Source organism: Oryx dammah, unplaced genomic scaffold, assembly GCF_014754425.2.
Source record: "Oryx dammah isolate SB20612 unplaced genomic scaffold, SCBI_Odam_1.1 HiC_scaffold_17, whole genome shotgun sequence".
Lineage (NCBI taxonomy): Eukaryota > Metazoa > Chordata > Mammalia > Artiodactyla > Bovidae > Oryx > Oryx dammah.
In genome coordinates, this window is record NW_024070201.1 from 16,896,969 (window position 1) to 16,914,195 (window position 17,227).

Genomic DNA, 17,227 nt, shown 5'->3' on the forward strand with positions numbered 1-17,227 from the left:
TTTTTATATCGGAATAGTTGGCTCAGTGGTAGAGTCTCCTGCCAGTGCGGGAGAAACAGGAGATGCAGGTTCAGTCCCTGAGTTGGGAAGATCCCCTGGAGGAGGAAATGGCAACCCACTCCAGTGTTCTTGCCGGGACAATTCCATGGACAGAGGAGCCTGACTGGGCTACAGTCCATGCATAGCCAGTTAATGATGTTGTGACAGTTACAGCAGCAAAGGGACTCAGCCATATGTATACATGTATCCATCCCCCCCAAACTCCCCTCCCATCCGGGCTGCCACATAATATTGACCTGCTTAATTATTTTTCATTGGATTTCAGACATTGTGAGCTTTATGGTTTAGGAACTGGAGTTTTAAAATTTCCTTTAAATATTTTTAGATTTGGCTATGGCAAAGTTAAGTTACTTGAAATCAGTTTGATCTTTCTAAAGCTTGCTTTTATTGAGTTTTGTTAGAGTGGGTCTGAACAACACTGAAGGTTAGGGGTACGTTGGTATCGTTATAGATGCAGTACTTTTCTGAAAACTGCTGGATACCTAGCATGTTAAGGAGTGTTTCCACTCTGCCTGGTGGAAATATGACCCATTATAGGCCCGTGTGGACTCTGGCGAGTGTTCTGTTTCTTTCAAATAGTTGTTTCCCCAGACTCTGATAATTTTCTCACTTACATGTATGGGTCAATATTTAATAGTCAGAGGCTTGAAGGGACTCCTCTGCACATCTCCAGAGCTCCCTGCTTGTACAGTTAGTTCCTTTTTCTGATACTCTGTGCCACATATTTTCATCACTTTGGCCTCCCGAACTCTGAACTCTGTCTCCTAATCTTAGTAAAACCACCAGGCTATTTGGGTTCCCTCTGGTTATGCTCAGTCCTGAAAACTCTACTCATAGGTAGCATACTTGGGCATTTGTAAGGCTCACCCCCATTTGTGTACCTTTTCAGGAAATACTGTCCTGTACTGCCCTTTGGCTTTCCAGCCGTTTAGGCAGAAGGGGAAGTCTGGCACTTGTTGCATCCTGGTTGGAAGCACAGGTCTCTGTCTTTCATCATCTTGTCCTTTCTCTTCCCCTTACTTTCCCAGCCTAAGTTTTTCATTCAGTAATTATAATCACTCCCCGAAATACACTTTGACTCCTTTGCTTCTCTCCTGTTTGACTGGGGAAAACCACACCCGGATTCAATCCGTCTCTTCACCTTTCAGTGCCAGCTTCTATGCAGTTGAATGTTGCAGGAGAAAAAGATCCACACCTGCTACTTTCACTTTAAATTCATAACCACAAACTATAATAGAGCCCAATCACACTACACTTCCGTAGTCATTTATTCTTCCATTTTCCTAGATGTCTATTTCATATCTTTCCTGCCAAACCTTTGGCACCTCCCCCATCTTTCAAATTGTGGTGCTGGAAAAGTCTTGAGAGTTCCTTGGACTGCAAGGAGATCAAAACTGTCAATCCTAAAGGAAACCAGCCCTGAATATTCATTGGAAGACTGCTGCTGAAGCTGAAACTCCAGTAGTTTGGCCACCTGCTGCAAAGAGCCGACTCATTGGAAAAGACCATGATGCTGGGAAAGATTGAAGGCAAAAGGTGAAGGGGGCGGCAGAGGATGAGATGGTTATATAGCATCACTGACTCAATGGACGTGAATTTGAGCAAACTCAGGGAGATAGCAAAGGATAGAGGAGCCTGGCATGCTGCAGTCCATGTGATCGCAAACAGACACAGCTTAGTGACTGAACAATAAAAAGTCAGTTTACAGAATACTACCCTCTTTATTTTCTTGCCACCCCTCTTGTTGCTTTCTTTTTCCTTTCCTAGTTCTTACTCTTCTCAACTCTTAATATTAGGTACATAAGGACTCAGGCCTAGTTCTTTATATTTACTCCCTTTGTGATCTCATCCAGTAGCAAATTTTAAAAACTTTATGCTTTTAAATGTACTCTGATGACTTTCAATTTTATTTGCTGGTCTGATCTTTCTTTTAAATTCTAGATTTACTTATTGAGCTGCCTAGTCAACATCTTCAAAAGACTGTTTGATAGACATGTCAAATGTAACTGTCTGAACTCCTGAGCTTTCCTTCTTAAGCCTGTTATATCTGCAGTCTTTTCCATTTCAGTTGATGGCAATGCCATACTTCTTGGACACATCAAATCACAAAACTAAAACAGTTTACTAAAGAGTTTGATGTCCTTCAGTCAAAGGAAAATAATCAGTGGATTAGAATAGTAGAGTTCCTAACAAGCAGTGGAGTACTCTTACTGAAGGATTTTTATGGAGGAGCAAGTTTTATATAACGTTAGAAGAGGCAATACAAAAACAAGGCATGATGGACTAGGCAGTCAGGAATTTCATTTTGAGGTAAGTGAAAGTGAAAAGTGAAGTCGCTCAGCCGTGTCCGACTTTGCGACCCTGTTCCTGCCAGGCTCCTCTGTCCATGGGATTCTCTAGACAAGAATACTGGAGTGGGTTGCCATTTCCTTCTCCATTTTGAGGTAAGCTCGTGCTTTTTTTTAAGATAAGGTTAGCTAGATAAAGCTGTGTTGAAGGATTGTGATTGGTATTATATTTTCTTGACTGTGAGATGTTTACCATATGTGCAGGCTGATTTAAGTTTAGATTTTTGATGTGGTCTGGGCCAATAGGGTGGCCTCCCATTTTGTGGGTCCCAGTATACAAATTTATCAGACAAAAACCTGAGTCATGCTTTATTTCTTTCTCTCCTCTCAGATACCTGTGGTCAGGAAATCTTGTTAGCACTACCTTTAAAACATATACAAATTTAACTGCTACTCCCCACGTCCACTGCTGCCACCTTGGTCTGTATCACTGATATTTCTAACTTTGCCTCCTATACACAGCTGTAACACTTGCCCCTTATAATGTATTCTCAACATAGCAATCAGGAGATTTAAAAATATAAATCAATTCATGTCACTTCTTGCTCAGAATCTTTAATGGTTCCCCATCTCACTTACAAAAGAAGCCAAACTTTTTACAGTGACCTTCAAGACCCTATAAGATCCAGCTCTGTGTTGCTTCTCTGACCTCGTCCGCTCTCTCCTCTGTCCTTACTTTTCTTTATGTTGAATATATCAGACATGCTTCTACTGTGGGATGTTTGTAATGGTTGCTTTCTCTGCCTGGAAAATTCTTCTAGTTATCCCCCATCGGCTTTTCCATGACCCATCTGTGTGTTTGAGAAGAGTGAATTCTGAGGGAATTAGTTGTGTTGTAAGAAAAGAAGGACAGAGGGACTGGGTTTGAAATCCTGTTGGTGTAAAAGAGCCAGTACGTGAGAGAATCCTACACTTAATAGCTATTCTGAGTGTAATGAAAGAATTAAAGCAGAAGAGACTTGTAGCACATCAGTAAGGGTGAGGCAGCCTTTAGTTAGCCATTGAAAACATTCATAAATCAGAGTTCGTAGTTTGAAGGTGTCTTTGCTTATTAATCGGAGAAGGCAATGGCAACCCACTCCAGTATTCTTGCATGGAAAATCCCATGGACTGAGTAGCCTGGAAGGCTGCAGTCCATGGGGTCGCTGAGGGTCGGACACGACTGAGAGACTTCACTTTCACTTTTCACTTTCCTGCATTAGAGAAGGAAGTGGCAACCCACTCCAGTGTTCTTGCCTGGAGAATCTCAGGGATGGAGGAGCCTGGTGGGCTGCCGTCTATGGGGTCGCACAGAGTCGGACACGACTGAAGTGACTTAGCAGTAGCAGTTGCTTATTAATATCTTTCATAGATAGTAGGTTTGGTGTCTGATATTTAGCTATGATTTAATGATGTGCTCTTCAGTTTGACAGAGAATAGGTCAAGGAACTACTTGAGCATCATTTTTGGAATCTACTATAAAAAGCTTCCCTGGTGGCTCAGAGGTTAAAGCGTCTGCCTGGAATGCAGGAGACCCAGGTTCGATCCCTGAGTTGGGAAGATCCCCTGGAGAAGGAAATGGCAGCCCACTCCAGTACTCTTGCTTGGAGAATCCCATGGGGGAGGAGCCTGGTGGGCTACAGTCCATGGGGTCGCAAAGAGTCAGACATGACTGAGCAACTTCACTCACTCACTCATAAAAGCTTGATAGGAAAATTCAATTATTTAATTCCTCCTTTAACTGAGTATTAGAGGAAAATTTTTCTGTTGTTAATCTTGTATGTTTCATCAAATAGGAGACTGTTTCCTATCTTTTTGCTGATAGATTTTCCTGTCATTTTGCCATAGCTGATAGATTTCAGAGCCTAACCAGTGTTTATCTCAGATACCTGTTTAGTCTTCTGTACCTTTTTGATTTTTAATTGCAGGATTTATACTATGTTTCATTTTATCAGTTGGCAGAATTGCCTATGGAAATAGACTTAGTTGACATTATAAAATACTCTTTTTTTAAGATGGTGTTATGAGTCTTCATGTCATAGTCAAGAAAAGATTTACATGTCCTTTCTGTGGTTCTTCCATATTTTTTCATTTGCCCACCCTTCCCTCAGAGGGAAGAGTAAATGAAGAAGATGGTTATAGGAAACTAATAACAGAAAAAATGAAGCCAGCCATAAGATTAGTTCACAAAGTATATACCATAGCATCACAAATCTGACTGAATTTCTCATTAACCAGTACTAAGAAGAGCAAAGTTACCTACATGATTCACTTAAGTCCATAAGGTAAAAACAAAGTAGTTGTTCAGGGAAGCACAGCTAATCCCAGTACTAATTTTTTAGTATCTCCTGGGTCTTTATAAGAAGATTATTTTGTGATAAAAGTAGGCACCTAGGGTGAGACAGTACAGTTACTTTTAGGATCAACTGTGTAGATGTAAGAAGTATCATTTGCTTTCACAAAACTTAAATGTTAGTTAGGAGTTCTTAGTCTCCTTGGGGTTATAGACTTTGTAATATTTTTATGTAGTTTTATCATGAATTTGCTAACATGTAAATTCTGAACTCAAGAGATTTCCGATCCAGCAAGTCTGTAATAGGTTTTATAAATATTTGTGAAATTACCACTCTAGGTGATCCTGGTGTAGATTTTTGTTAGACCGTATGTTTAAAAACTGCTTCTGAAATATAATTTCAGGGAGTTCGAAGATTCCATTCAGTGCATGGATCTTATCTGATACAAGGGAGCAACATTCTCAACAAATGTATAGTAAAATCAGTAGTGAAATTCATAAGGGTGTTTGGTGCTGCCATATTAGAAAAGTAATGATTTTTGTTGAAATTTATTGATTAAACCAAGTCATATTGGCATAGTTAACTTGAAAATGAAAAGTATTTATGACTAACACATATGGAGTGCCCCCCCATTTTAATAATGAATTTTTTTCCCTTAATATTGAACCACTTTCACATTACTGGAATAAACATGTATGATTATGAAGTATTATTTTTTTGATATGCCACTTAATTTAATTTACTAATATTTTTAAGAGTTTTGCATCTATATTTTTTAATTAGATTGGTCTAGAATGACCATTTCTTGTTCTTGTCTGGCAGTTTGGTATCAAGGTTTTAAAAGCGTTATAAAATGAGATGGGTATCTTTCTGTTTTTTTTTTCCTTCCTCAGCTATCAGAGTTTATTTGGATTTTCAATTAACTTTTTGTGAGAGTTAGGGCACAGTCTCTAAACACAAGACCACCCTCACTTCTGACACTAGCTGCAAATTTGGGAGGTTCCCAAAATACTGAGACTCAATAATTTGTTAGAGATATTCATAAATCTGTGAAAATACTCTGTAAGGTCTTACTGAAAACTGTTCTGCTGAGGTTATGGTTTATTAAGGGCCTTTTTTCAGCTAAAGGAAGAAACATATAGGTTGGTGTCCAGGAGGGTCCAAAACAGCTTCCCTTCTCCTCTCTGGTGTTGTCAGGTCTTCTCTCCTTCCCTCATTACATGCAGGGCATATACGTACTGCCAGCCAGAGAAGCTCACACAAACTTTGGTGTCCAAAATTTTTATTAAGGCTTCATCATGTAGGCATTGCTCATGTGGGTAATCTCTGTCTCCAGGTTGACCCCAAATCACAAATGACCCCAAATTGCAATGACCCCAAAATCTGATTGTTCGTATTTCTGGACTGACCAGCTCCCACCCTAAAACTATATGGGTTTACCAGTCCCCTCCCTAAATCATAGTGTTAGATTATCCAGTATGACTCAAGGCCCCCAGGGACTCTCTTATCACAACATTCCCAGGACTCAGGGATACTGCTTACTAGAAGCCAAGGGCAAAGGCCAGACATGCTCTTTGGAGAAGGCTAAATTCTTCACTGTACCCTTTCATTTAACTTTTTTTTTTTTCCTCTTATGGTGAGTTCTTCCTGTGATTCCTTATACCAGATTAAGTTATAGGGATTCCATTATGGAAATCTAATTCCTTTAAATTTCTCTGGTTGTCTCTTATGAGATAAAAATCACCCACTTCTGATTTAACTGCCCTTGAACTACTCTGTCCTTTTTTTTTTTTTTTTAGAATAAAGGTTCTCTTCAGTTTGAAGACAAATGGGATTTCATGCGTCCAATTGTTCTGAAGCTTTTACGCCAGGAATCTGTTACAAAACAGCAGTGGTTTGATCTGTTTTCGTAAGTAATTGATTCATTCTAACTTTTTGCTAACATAAAGGAAATTTTGGTGGCTGTATTCAAATGGAATATTGGCTCCAGATTGGACAGCTTACCTGTTTGAAGTAATTACTGGCATTGAAAGTGAAAATGTTAGTCACTCAGTGGAGTTCAACTCTTTGTGAGCTGTAGACTGTACCCCACCAGGCTCTTCTGTCCATGGATTTCCCAGGCAAGGATACTGGAGTGGGTTGCCATTTCCTTCTCCCGGGATCTTCCCGACCCAGGGATTGAACCTGTGTTTCCTGCCATGCAGGCAGATTCTTTACTGTCTGAGCCACCAGGGAAGCCCATTACTGGTATTGGGGTACGCCCAATCACTGAACCATTCCTAGGCTTCCCTGATAGCTCAGCTGGTAAAGAATTCACCTGCAATGCAGGAGACCCGGTTCAATTCCTAGTTCGGGAAGATCCCCTGGAGAAGGGAAAGGCTACCCACTCCAGTATTCTGGCCTGCAGAATTCCATGGATTGTATAGTCCATGGGGTTTTGAAGAGTTGGACTCAACTAAGCGACTTTCATTCATTAATATTTCATTGTATTTATGAACCACAATTTCTTTATTCATTCATCTGTCAGTGGACACATCTAGGTTGCTTCTGTTTCCTGGCTAATGTAAATAGTGCTGCTTTGAAGGTTGGGGTACATGTGTCTTTTTGAATTACTATTTTCTCAGGGTATATACCCAGAGTGGGGTGGCTGGGTCATTTGGTGGTGGTTTTATTTTTCCTAGTTTTTAAAGGAATCTCCATACTGTTTTTCATCATGGCTATATCAGTTTATATTCCCACAAACAATGTAAGAGGGTTTCCTTCTCTCCACATCCTCTCTAGCACTTACTCTTTGTAAATTTTTTTTTGATGATGGCCATTCTGACTTATATGAGATTGTAATTTAATTTGCATTTCTCTAATAATGAGAGATGTTGAGTATCTTTTCATGTATTTGTTGGCTATCTGTGTATCATCTTTGGAGAAATGTCTGTTTCGATCTTCCACTTGTTTTTTTTTGATTAGGTTGTTTGTTTTTCTGATGTTGGCTACGTGAACTACTTGTGTATTTTGGGGATTAAGCTTTTGACAGTTGCTTCTTTTTTGATTATTTTCTCCCATTCTGAGGGTTGTCTTTTCATCTTGTTTAAAGTTTCCTTTGCTGTGCAAAACCTTTTAAATTTAATTAGGTCCCATTTCTTTATTTTTGTTTTTATTTTCATTACTCTAGGAGGTAGATCAAAGAGGATCTTGCTGGGGTTTATGTCACAGAGTGTTTTGCCTGTATTTTCCTCTAAGAGTTTTATAGTTTCTGGCCTTACATTTAGGTCTTTAATCTATCTTGAGTTTATTTTTGTGTATGGTATTAAGACGTGTTCTAATTTCATTCTTTTACACATAGCTGTCCAGTTTTCCCAGCACTGCTTATTGAAATGGTTGTCTTTTCTCCATTGCCCTCTTTGTCAAAGATAAGGTGTCCATAGATGTGTGGGTTTATCTCTGGGCCTTGTATCTTATTCCATTGGTCTATATTTCTGTTTTTGTACCATAACCATACTATCTTGATTACTGCAGCTTTGTAGCATAGTCTGAAGTCAGGAAGGTTGATTTCTTCCAGTTTCATTTTTCTTTCTCAAGATTGCATTGGCTATTTAGGATCTTTGGTATTTCCATACAAATTGTAAAGTCTTTTGTTCTAGTTCTGTGAAAAATGCCATGGTAATTTGATAGGGATTGCACTGAATCTGTAGATTGCTTTAGGTAGTATAGTAATTTTCACAATATTGATTCATCCAGTCCAACTTTGTGTCCTCTTTTATTTGTTTCATCAGTGTTCTGTAGTTTTCTAAATACCGGTCTTTAATGTCTTTAGATAGGTTTACTCCTAGGTATTTTATTTTTGTTTCAGTGGTGAGTGGGATTGTTCCCTGCATTTCTCTTTCTGATTTTTCACTGTTAGTGTGTAGGAATGCAAGGGATTTCTGTGTATTGATTTTGTATCCTATGACTTTACTAAATTCACTGATGAGCTCCAGTAATTTTCTGAGTGTATCTTTAGTGTTTTCTATGTGTAGTATCATGTCATCTGCAGACAGTGAGAGTTTTAGGACTTCTTTTCCATTCTTGATTCCTTTTATTTCTTTCTCATCTCTGGTTGCCATGGCTAGGACTTCCAAAACTGTGTTGAAATAATAGTGGCAAGTGTTATCTTGTTCCTGATCTTAGAGGAAATGCTTTCAGTTTTTCTCCATTACGAAAAATGTTTGTTGTGGGTTTGTCATATATGACCTTTCTTATGTTGATAGGTTCCTTCTATGACCATTTTCCAGAGAGGTTGTCATCAGAAATCAGTGTTGAATTTTTTCAAAAGCCTTTTCTGCATCTATTGAGATTATCATATGATTTTTATCTTTTACTTTTTTAATGTGGTGTAACACCAAAAAAAGATGTCCTTTTCATCATAGGGGGCTGGAATGCAAAAGTAGGAAGTCAAGAGATACCTGAAGTAGCAGTCAAGTTTGGCCATGGAGTACAAAATGAAGCAGGGCAAAGGTTAACACTTCTGCCAAGAGAATACCCTGGTCATAGTATGCACCCTCTTCCAACAACACAAGAGACAACTATACCTGTGGACATGAGTTCAGTTCAGTCGCTCAGTCGTGTCCAACTCTTGGCGACCCCATGAATCACAGTACGCTAGGCCTCCCTGTCCATCACCAACTCCCGGAGTTCACTCAGACTCACGTCCGTCGAGTCCGTGATGCCATCCAACCATCTCATCCTCTGTCGTCCCCTTCTCCTCCTGCCCCCAGTCCCTCCCAGCATCACAGTCTTTTCCAATGAGTCAACTCTTCGCATGAGGTGGCCAAAGTACTGGAGTTTCAGCTTTAGCATCATTCCTTTCAAAGAAATCCCAGGGCTGATCTCCTTCAGAATGGACTGGTTGGATCTCCTTGCAGTCCAAGGGACTCTCAAGAGTCTTCTCCAACACCAAAGTTCAAAAGCATCAATTCTTCAGCACTCAGCCTTCTTCACAGTCCAGCTCTCACATCCATCCATGACCACAGGAAAAACCATAGCCTTGACTAGACGGACCTTAGTCAGCAAAGTAATTGTCTCTGCTTTTGAATATACTATCTAGGTTGGTCATAACTTTTCTTCCAAGGAGTAAGCGTCTTTTAATTCCATGGCTGCAGTCACCATCTGCAGTGATTTTGGAGCCCCCCAAAATAAAGTCTGACACTGTTTCCACTGTTTCCCCATCTATTTCCCATGAAGTGATGGGACCGGATGCCATGATCTTCATTTTCTGAATGTTGAGCTTTAAGCCAACTTTTTCACTCTCCTCTTGCACTTTCATCAAGAGGCTTTTTAGTTCCTCTTCACTTTCTGCCGTAAGGGTGGTGTCATCTGCATATCTGAGGTTATTGATATTTCTCCTGGCAATCTTGATTCCAGCTTGTGTTTCTTCCAGCCCAGCGTTTCTCATGATGTACTCTGCATATAAGTTAACCAGATGGTAAATACTGCAATCAGATGAATTATATTCTTTGTAACCAAAGTTGGAGAAACGCTATACAGTCAGCAAAAAAGAGACCTGGAGCTGACTCTGGTTCATATCATCACCTCCTTGTTGCAAAATTTAGACTTAAATTAAAAGTAGGGAAAACCACTAGGCCATTCATGTATGACCTAAATAAAATCCCTTATGATTATACAGTGGAAGTGACAAATAGATTCAAGGGATTAGATCTGATAAATGCCTGAAGAACCATGGACAGAAGTGTGTGACATTGTACAGGAGTTAGTGATCAAAACCATCCTCAAGAAAAAGAAATGCCGCAAGGCAAAATGGTTGTCTGAGGAGGCCTTACAAATAGCTGAGAAAAGAAGAAAAAGAAAGGCAAAGGAGAAAAGGAAAGATATACCCATGTGAATGCAGAGTTCCAAAGAATAGCAAGGAAAGATAAGATACCTTCTTAGGTGAACAATGCAAGGAATAGAGGAAAACAATGGGAGGAAAAGAGGAAGAATGGGAAGGACTAGTGATCTCTTCAAGAAAATTAGCGATACCAAGGGAACATTTCATGCAAAGATGGGCACAGTGAAGGACAGAAGAGGTGGCAAGAATACACAGAAGAACTATACAAAAAGGCCCTGGATAACCACAATGGTGTGATCACTCACCTAGAGCCAGACATCCTGGAATGTGAAGTCAAGTGGGGCTTCAGAAGCATTACTATGAACAAAGCTAGTGGAGGTGATGAAATTCCAGCTGAACTAGTTCAGATCCTTAAAGATAATGCTCTTAAAGTGCTGCACTCAATATGCCAGCAAATTTGGAAAATTCAGCAGTGGCCACAGGACTGAAACAGGTTAGTTTTCATTTCAGTCCCAAAGAAAGGCAATGCCAAAGAATGTTTGGACTACCGCATAATACCGCTCATTTCACATACTAGCAAGGTAATGCTCAAAATCCTTTAAGCTAGGCTTTAACAGTACATGAACTGAGAACTTGCAGGTGTGCAAGCTGGATTTAGAAAAGGCAGAGGAACCAGAGATCAAATTGCCAGCATCCACTGGATCATAGAGAAAGCAAGGGAATTTCAGAAAACATCTACTGTCTGCTTTGTTGATTATGCTAAAGCCTTTGTGTAGATCACAACAGACTGTGGAAAATTCTGAAAGAGATGGGAATACCAGACCACCTAACCTGCCTCCTGAGAAACCTGTATGCAGGCCAAGAAGCAGCAGTTAGAACCGGACGTGAACAATGGACTGGCTCAAAATTGGGAAATGAGTACTTCAAGGCTGTATATTGTCACCCTGATTATTTAATTTATATGTAGAGTACATTGTGTGAAATGTTTGGCTGGATGAATCACAAGCTGGAATCAAGACTGCTGGGAAAAAGATCAATAACCTCACATATGCAGATGACATCACCCTAATGGCAGAAGTAGAGAGGAACTAAAGAGCCTCTTGATGAACATGAAAAAGCTGGCTTAAAACGCAACATTTAGAAAACTAAGATCATGGCATTTGGTCCCATCACTTCATGACAAATAGATGGGATAAAATATGGAAATAGTGACAGACTTTATTTTCTTGGGCTCCAGAATCACTGTGTTCAGTGACTGCAGCCATAAAATTAAAAGATGCTTGGTCCTTGAAAGAAATGTTGTGATAAACCTAGATAGTGTATTAAAGAGCAGAGACATTACTTTGCTGACAAAGGTCTGTATAGTCAAAGGTATGTTTTTTCCTGTAGTTATGTGCACCGGTCGCAGCCGCCTGTGCTTAGTGCGCCAGTCGCGCACTAAGAGGAGCCACCCCACGTCTCAGGTCAGGGGTGACGGCCAAGAGGAGCCAACCTGCTCCCAAGGTCAGCGGCTGTGGCCGGGAGGGGCCACCCCACCTCCGAGGCCAGAGGCGGCGGCCGGGAGGAGCAACCCCACGTCCAAGGAGTGGTGCCTGCGTGAGCGCAGGAGGGACTAGATGAGTCATCCCACGTTGAAGGTCAGGAAGGGTGGCCGTGAGGAGATACCCCTCATCCAAAGTAAGGAGCAGCAGCTGCGCTCTGCTGGAGCAGCCGTGAAGAGATACCCCACGCCCAAGGTAAGAGAAACCCAAGTAAGATGGTAGGTGTTACAAGAGGGCATCAGAGGGCAGACACACTGAAACCATACTCACAGAAAACTAGTCAATCTAATCACACTAGGACCACAGCCTTGTCTAACTCAATGAAACTAAGCCATGCCCGTGGGGCAACCCAAGATGGGCGGGTCATGGTGGAGAGGTCTGACAGAATGTGGTCCACTAGAAAAGGGAATGGCAAACCACTTCAGTATTCTTGCCTTGAGAACCTCATGAACAGTATGAAAAGGCAAAATGATAGGATACTGAAAGAGGAACTCCCCAGGTCAGTAGGTGCCCAATATGCTACTGGAGATCAGTGGAGAAATAACTCCAGAAAGAATGAAGGGGTGGAGCTAAAGCAAAAACAATACCCAGTTGTGGATGTGAATGGTGATAGAAGCAAGGTCCAATGCTGTGAAGAGAAATATTGCATAGGAACCTGGAATGTCAGGTCCATGAATCAAGGCAAATTGGAAGTGGTCAAATGAGATGGCAAGAGTGAACGTCGACATTCTAGGAATCAGAGAACTAAAATGGACTGGAATGGGTGAATTTAACTCAGATGACCATTATATCTACTACTGCGGGCAGGAATCCCTCAGAAGTGGAGTAGCCATCATGGTCAACAAAAGAGTCTGAAATGCAGTACTTGGATGCAGTCTCAAAAATGACAGAATGATCTCTGTTCATCTCCAAGGCAAACCATTCAATATCACGGTAATCCAAGTCTATGCCCCAACCAGTAACACTGAAGAAGCTGAAGTTGAACGGTTCTATGAAGACCTACAAGACCTTTTAGAACTAACACCCAAAAAAGATGTCCTTTTCATTATAGGAGACTGGAATGCAAAAGTAGGAAGTCAAGAAACATCTGCAATAACAGGCAAATTTGGCCTTGGAATGCAGAATGAAGCAGGGCAAAGACTAATAGAGTTTTGCCAAGAAAATGCACTGGTCATAGCAAACACCCTCTTCCAACAACACAAGAGAAGACTCTACACATGGACATCACTAGATGGTCAACACCGAAATCAGATTGATTATATTCTTTGCAGCCAAAGGTGGAGAAGCTCTATACAGTCAACAAAAACAAGACCAGGAGCTGACTGTGGCTCAGATCATGAACTCGTTATTGCCAAATTCAGACTTAAATTGAAGAAAATAGGGAAAACCGCTAAACCATTCAGGTATGACCTAAATCAAATCCCTTGTGATTATACAGTGGAAGTGAGAAATAGATTTAAGGGCCTAGATCTGATAGATAGAGTGCCTGATGAACTATGGCATGAGGTTCAGAGTGCCTGATGAACTATGGAATGAGGTTCGTGACATTGTAGAGGAGACAGGGATCAAGACCATCCCCATGGAAAAAAAATGCAAAACAATATGGCTGTCTGGGGAGGCCTTACAAAGAGCTGTGAAAAGAAGAGAAGCGAAAAGCCAGGGAGAAAAGGAAAGATATAAGCATCTGAATGCAGAGTTCCAAAGAATAGCAAGAAGAGATAAGAAAGCCTTCTTCAGTGATCAATGCAAAGAAATAGAGAAAAAGAACAAAATGGGAAAGACTAGAGATGTCTTCAAGAAAATTAGAGATACCAAGGGAACATTTCATGCAAAGATGGGCTCAATAAAGGATAGAAATGTTATTGACCTAACAGAAGCAAAAGATATTAAGAAGAGGTGGCAAGAATACACAGAGTGAAGTGAAGTTGCTCAGTCGTGTCCGACTCTTTGCGGCCCCATGGACTGTAGCCTACCAGGCTCCTTTGTCCATGGGATTTTCCAAGCAATAGTACTGGAATGGATTGCCATTTCCTTCTCCAGGGAATCTTCCCGACCCAGGGATCAAACCCAGGTCTCCCGCATTGTAGATAGACGCTTTACCGTCTAAGCCACCAGGGAAGTCCTGTACAAAAGAGATCTTCACGACCCGGATAATCAAAATGGTGTGATCACTCATCTAGAGCCAGACATCCTGGAATGTGAAGTCAAGTGGGCCTTAGAAAGCATCACTACGAACAAAGCTAGTGGAGGTGATGGAATTCCAGTAGAGCTATTTCAAATCGTGAAAGATGATGCTGTTAAAGTACTGGACTCAATATGCCAAAAAATTTGGAAAACTCAGCAGTGGCCACAGAACTGGAAAATGTTAGTTTTCATTCCAATCCCAAAGAAAGGCAATGCCAAAGAATGCTCAAACTACAGCACAATTGGACTCATCTCACATGCTAGTAAAGTAATGCTCAAAATTCTCCAAGCCACGCTTCAGCAATATGTGAACCGTGAACTTCCAGATGTTCAAGCTGGTTTTAGAAAAGGCAGAGGAACCAGAGATCAAATCGCCAACATCCGCTGGATCATGGAAAAAGCAAGAGAGTTCCAGAAACACATCTATTTCTGCTTTATTGACTATGCCAAAGCCTTTGACTGTGTGGATCACAATAAACTGTGGACAATTCTGAGAGAGATGGGAATACCAGACCACCTGACCTGCCTCTTGAGAAATCTGTATGCAGGTCAGGAAGCAACAGTTAGAATTGGACATGGAACAACAGACTGGTTCCAAATAGGAAAAGGAGTACGTCAAGGCTGTATGTTGTCACCCTGCTAATTTAACTTATATGCAGAGTATATCTTGAGAAACGCTGGACTGGAAGAAACACAAGCTGGAATCAAGATTGCCAGGAGAAATATCAATAACCTCAGATATGCAGATGATGCCACCCTTATGGCAGAAAGTGAAGAGGAACTAAAAAGCCTATTGATGAAAGTGAAAGAGGAGACTGAAAAAGTTAGCTTAAAGCTCAACATTCAGAAAACGAAGATCATGGCATCTGGTCCCATCACTTAATGGGAAAGAGATGGGGAAACAGTGTCAGACTTTATCTTCTTGGGCTCCAAAATCACTGCAGATGGTGACTACAGCTATGAAATTAATAGACGCTTATTCCTTGGAAGAAAAGTTATGATCAACCTAGATAGTATATTCAAAAGTAGAGACAATTACTTTGCTGACTAAGCTCCGTCTAGTCAAGGCTATGGTTTTTCCTGTGGTCATGTATGGATGTGAGAGCTGGACTGTGAAGAAGGCTGAGCACCGAAGAATTGATGCTTTTGAACTGTGGTGTTGGAGAAGACTCTTGAGAGTCCCTTGGACTGCAAGGAGATCCAACCAGTCCATTCTAAAGGAGATCAGCCCTGGGATTTCTTTGGAATGATGCTAAAGCTGAAACTCCAGTACTTTGGCCACCTCATGCGAAGAGTTGACTCATTGGAAAAGACTGTGATGCTGGGAGGGATTGGGGGCAGCAGGAGAAGGGGACGACAGAGGATGAGATGGCTGGATGGCATCACGGACTCGATGGACGTGAGTTTGAGTGAACTCCGGGAGTTGGTGATGGACAGGGAGGCCTGGCGTGCTGCAATTCATGGGGTCGCAAAGAGTTGGACGCAACTGAACTGAACTGTGTATGGATGTGAGAGTGGGACCATAAAAAGTGCTGAATTGATGCTTTTAAACTGTGGTGCTGGAAGAAGACTCTTGGGACTCCCTTGGACAGCAAGGCGATGAAACTAGTTATTCCTAAAGAAAGATTCATTGGAAGGACTGATGCTGCCGCTCCAATACTTTGGCCTCCTAATGCAAAGAGCTGACTCATTGGGAAAAAAACCCTGATGCTGGGAAAGATTGAGAGCAGGAAAAGGGGATGACAGAGGATAAGATAGTTTAATGGCATCACTGACTCAGTGGTCATGAGTGTTAGCAAACTCCAGAAGATAGTGAAGGACAGGGAAGCTTGCGTGCTGCAGTCCATGTGGTCACAAAGAATTGGACATGACTGAGAGACTAAACAACAACAACCGATCACATTAATTTATTTATATTGAAGAATCCTTGCGTGCTTGGGATAAATCCCACTTGATCATGGTATGTGATCCTTTGGCATGTTATTGGATTCATTTGTTAGTGTTTTGTTGAGGATATTTGCATATGTACATATTTGCATCAGTGATACTGGCCCGTAATATTGTGTGTGTTGTAGACTAAAAAAAAAAAATATCAGCAACCTGACCATTGAGAATTAGGTTTTGTTAGGTGGGAATGTTAGGATGGTGGGAGACATCATCTCAAGGGACCCCAAGAGAGTTGACTCAGAGGAGGCAGAGGAGGAGCCAGGCTGTATATAAGTTTTCAGCATGGGGCAGGTAATCTGAATATTAAAAGATTACTGTTCATTAAGAGAAAACTGAATTTATCAGATGAAGAGATTTAGCGATATTCTATATATGGGAAAATACAAGTGTCTGGCTTGCTGAAATAATTTCTTTCATATGCATCTAGGTATTTGGGGCCAATCCTGCTTCCTTTATTGTTCACATACTAATTCCTTATTTATGGTAAGAAATAGCATACATGGTGGATGGCTGCCTCTCACATTCCCCCAGCCTCTTAGTTGCTCACAGGGGAGGAAGTAGCTGATAGCTTCCAAATAGCTGGCTTTGTTTCACCTGGGCTCAGAAATTGTATCTGGGAAAGGCTTGTGTACTGGTAGAGAGTAGAACAGGATGGCCTTGTAGAGTGAGTTTTGGAGTGTTCCTCCCCCTGCAGTGTTTTGAAAGAGTTTTAGAAAGATAGTTGTTATTTGTTTTCTAAACATTTAATGGAATTCACCTGTGAAGCCATCTGGCCCTGGACTTTTGTTGTTTGGGAAATTTTTTTGCTCACAGGTTTGATTTCAGTGCTGTGCCTATTTTCAGTTGGTCTGTACATATTTTCAGTTTCTTCTTGATTAAGTCTTAGAAGGATATACTTTTTAAGAGGCTGTCCATTTTATTGGTGTATACAGTGTTGCTCATAGTAGTCTCTTAATGATTCTTTGTATTTCTGCATTGCTTGTTGTAACATCTCCTGTTTCATTTCTAATTTTATTGATTTGAGTCTTTTCCCTTTTTTCTTGAGGAGGCTGG

General features: G+C 40.9%; 1 protein-coding gene and 1 non-coding gene across 2 annotated transcripts in view; both read left to right on the plus strand.

Annotated features, from left to right (window-relative positions):
• The window catches only part of CUL5 (cullin 5), a 128,356-nt gene that overhangs the window by 13,190 nt on the left and 97,939 nt on the right, over window positions 1-17,227 (plus strand). The window contains exon 2 of the mRNA XM_040257920.1: window positions 6,481-6,590. Coding sequence (XP_040113854.1) covers window positions 6,481-6,590 — 110 coding nt within the window. The remainder of the gene's footprint in view (window positions 1-6,480; window positions 6,591-17,227) is intronic.
• TRNAS-GGA lies at window positions 3,876-3,948 on the plus strand. The gene has a single exon. It is a non-coding gene; the product is annotated as a tRNA-Ser (tRNA).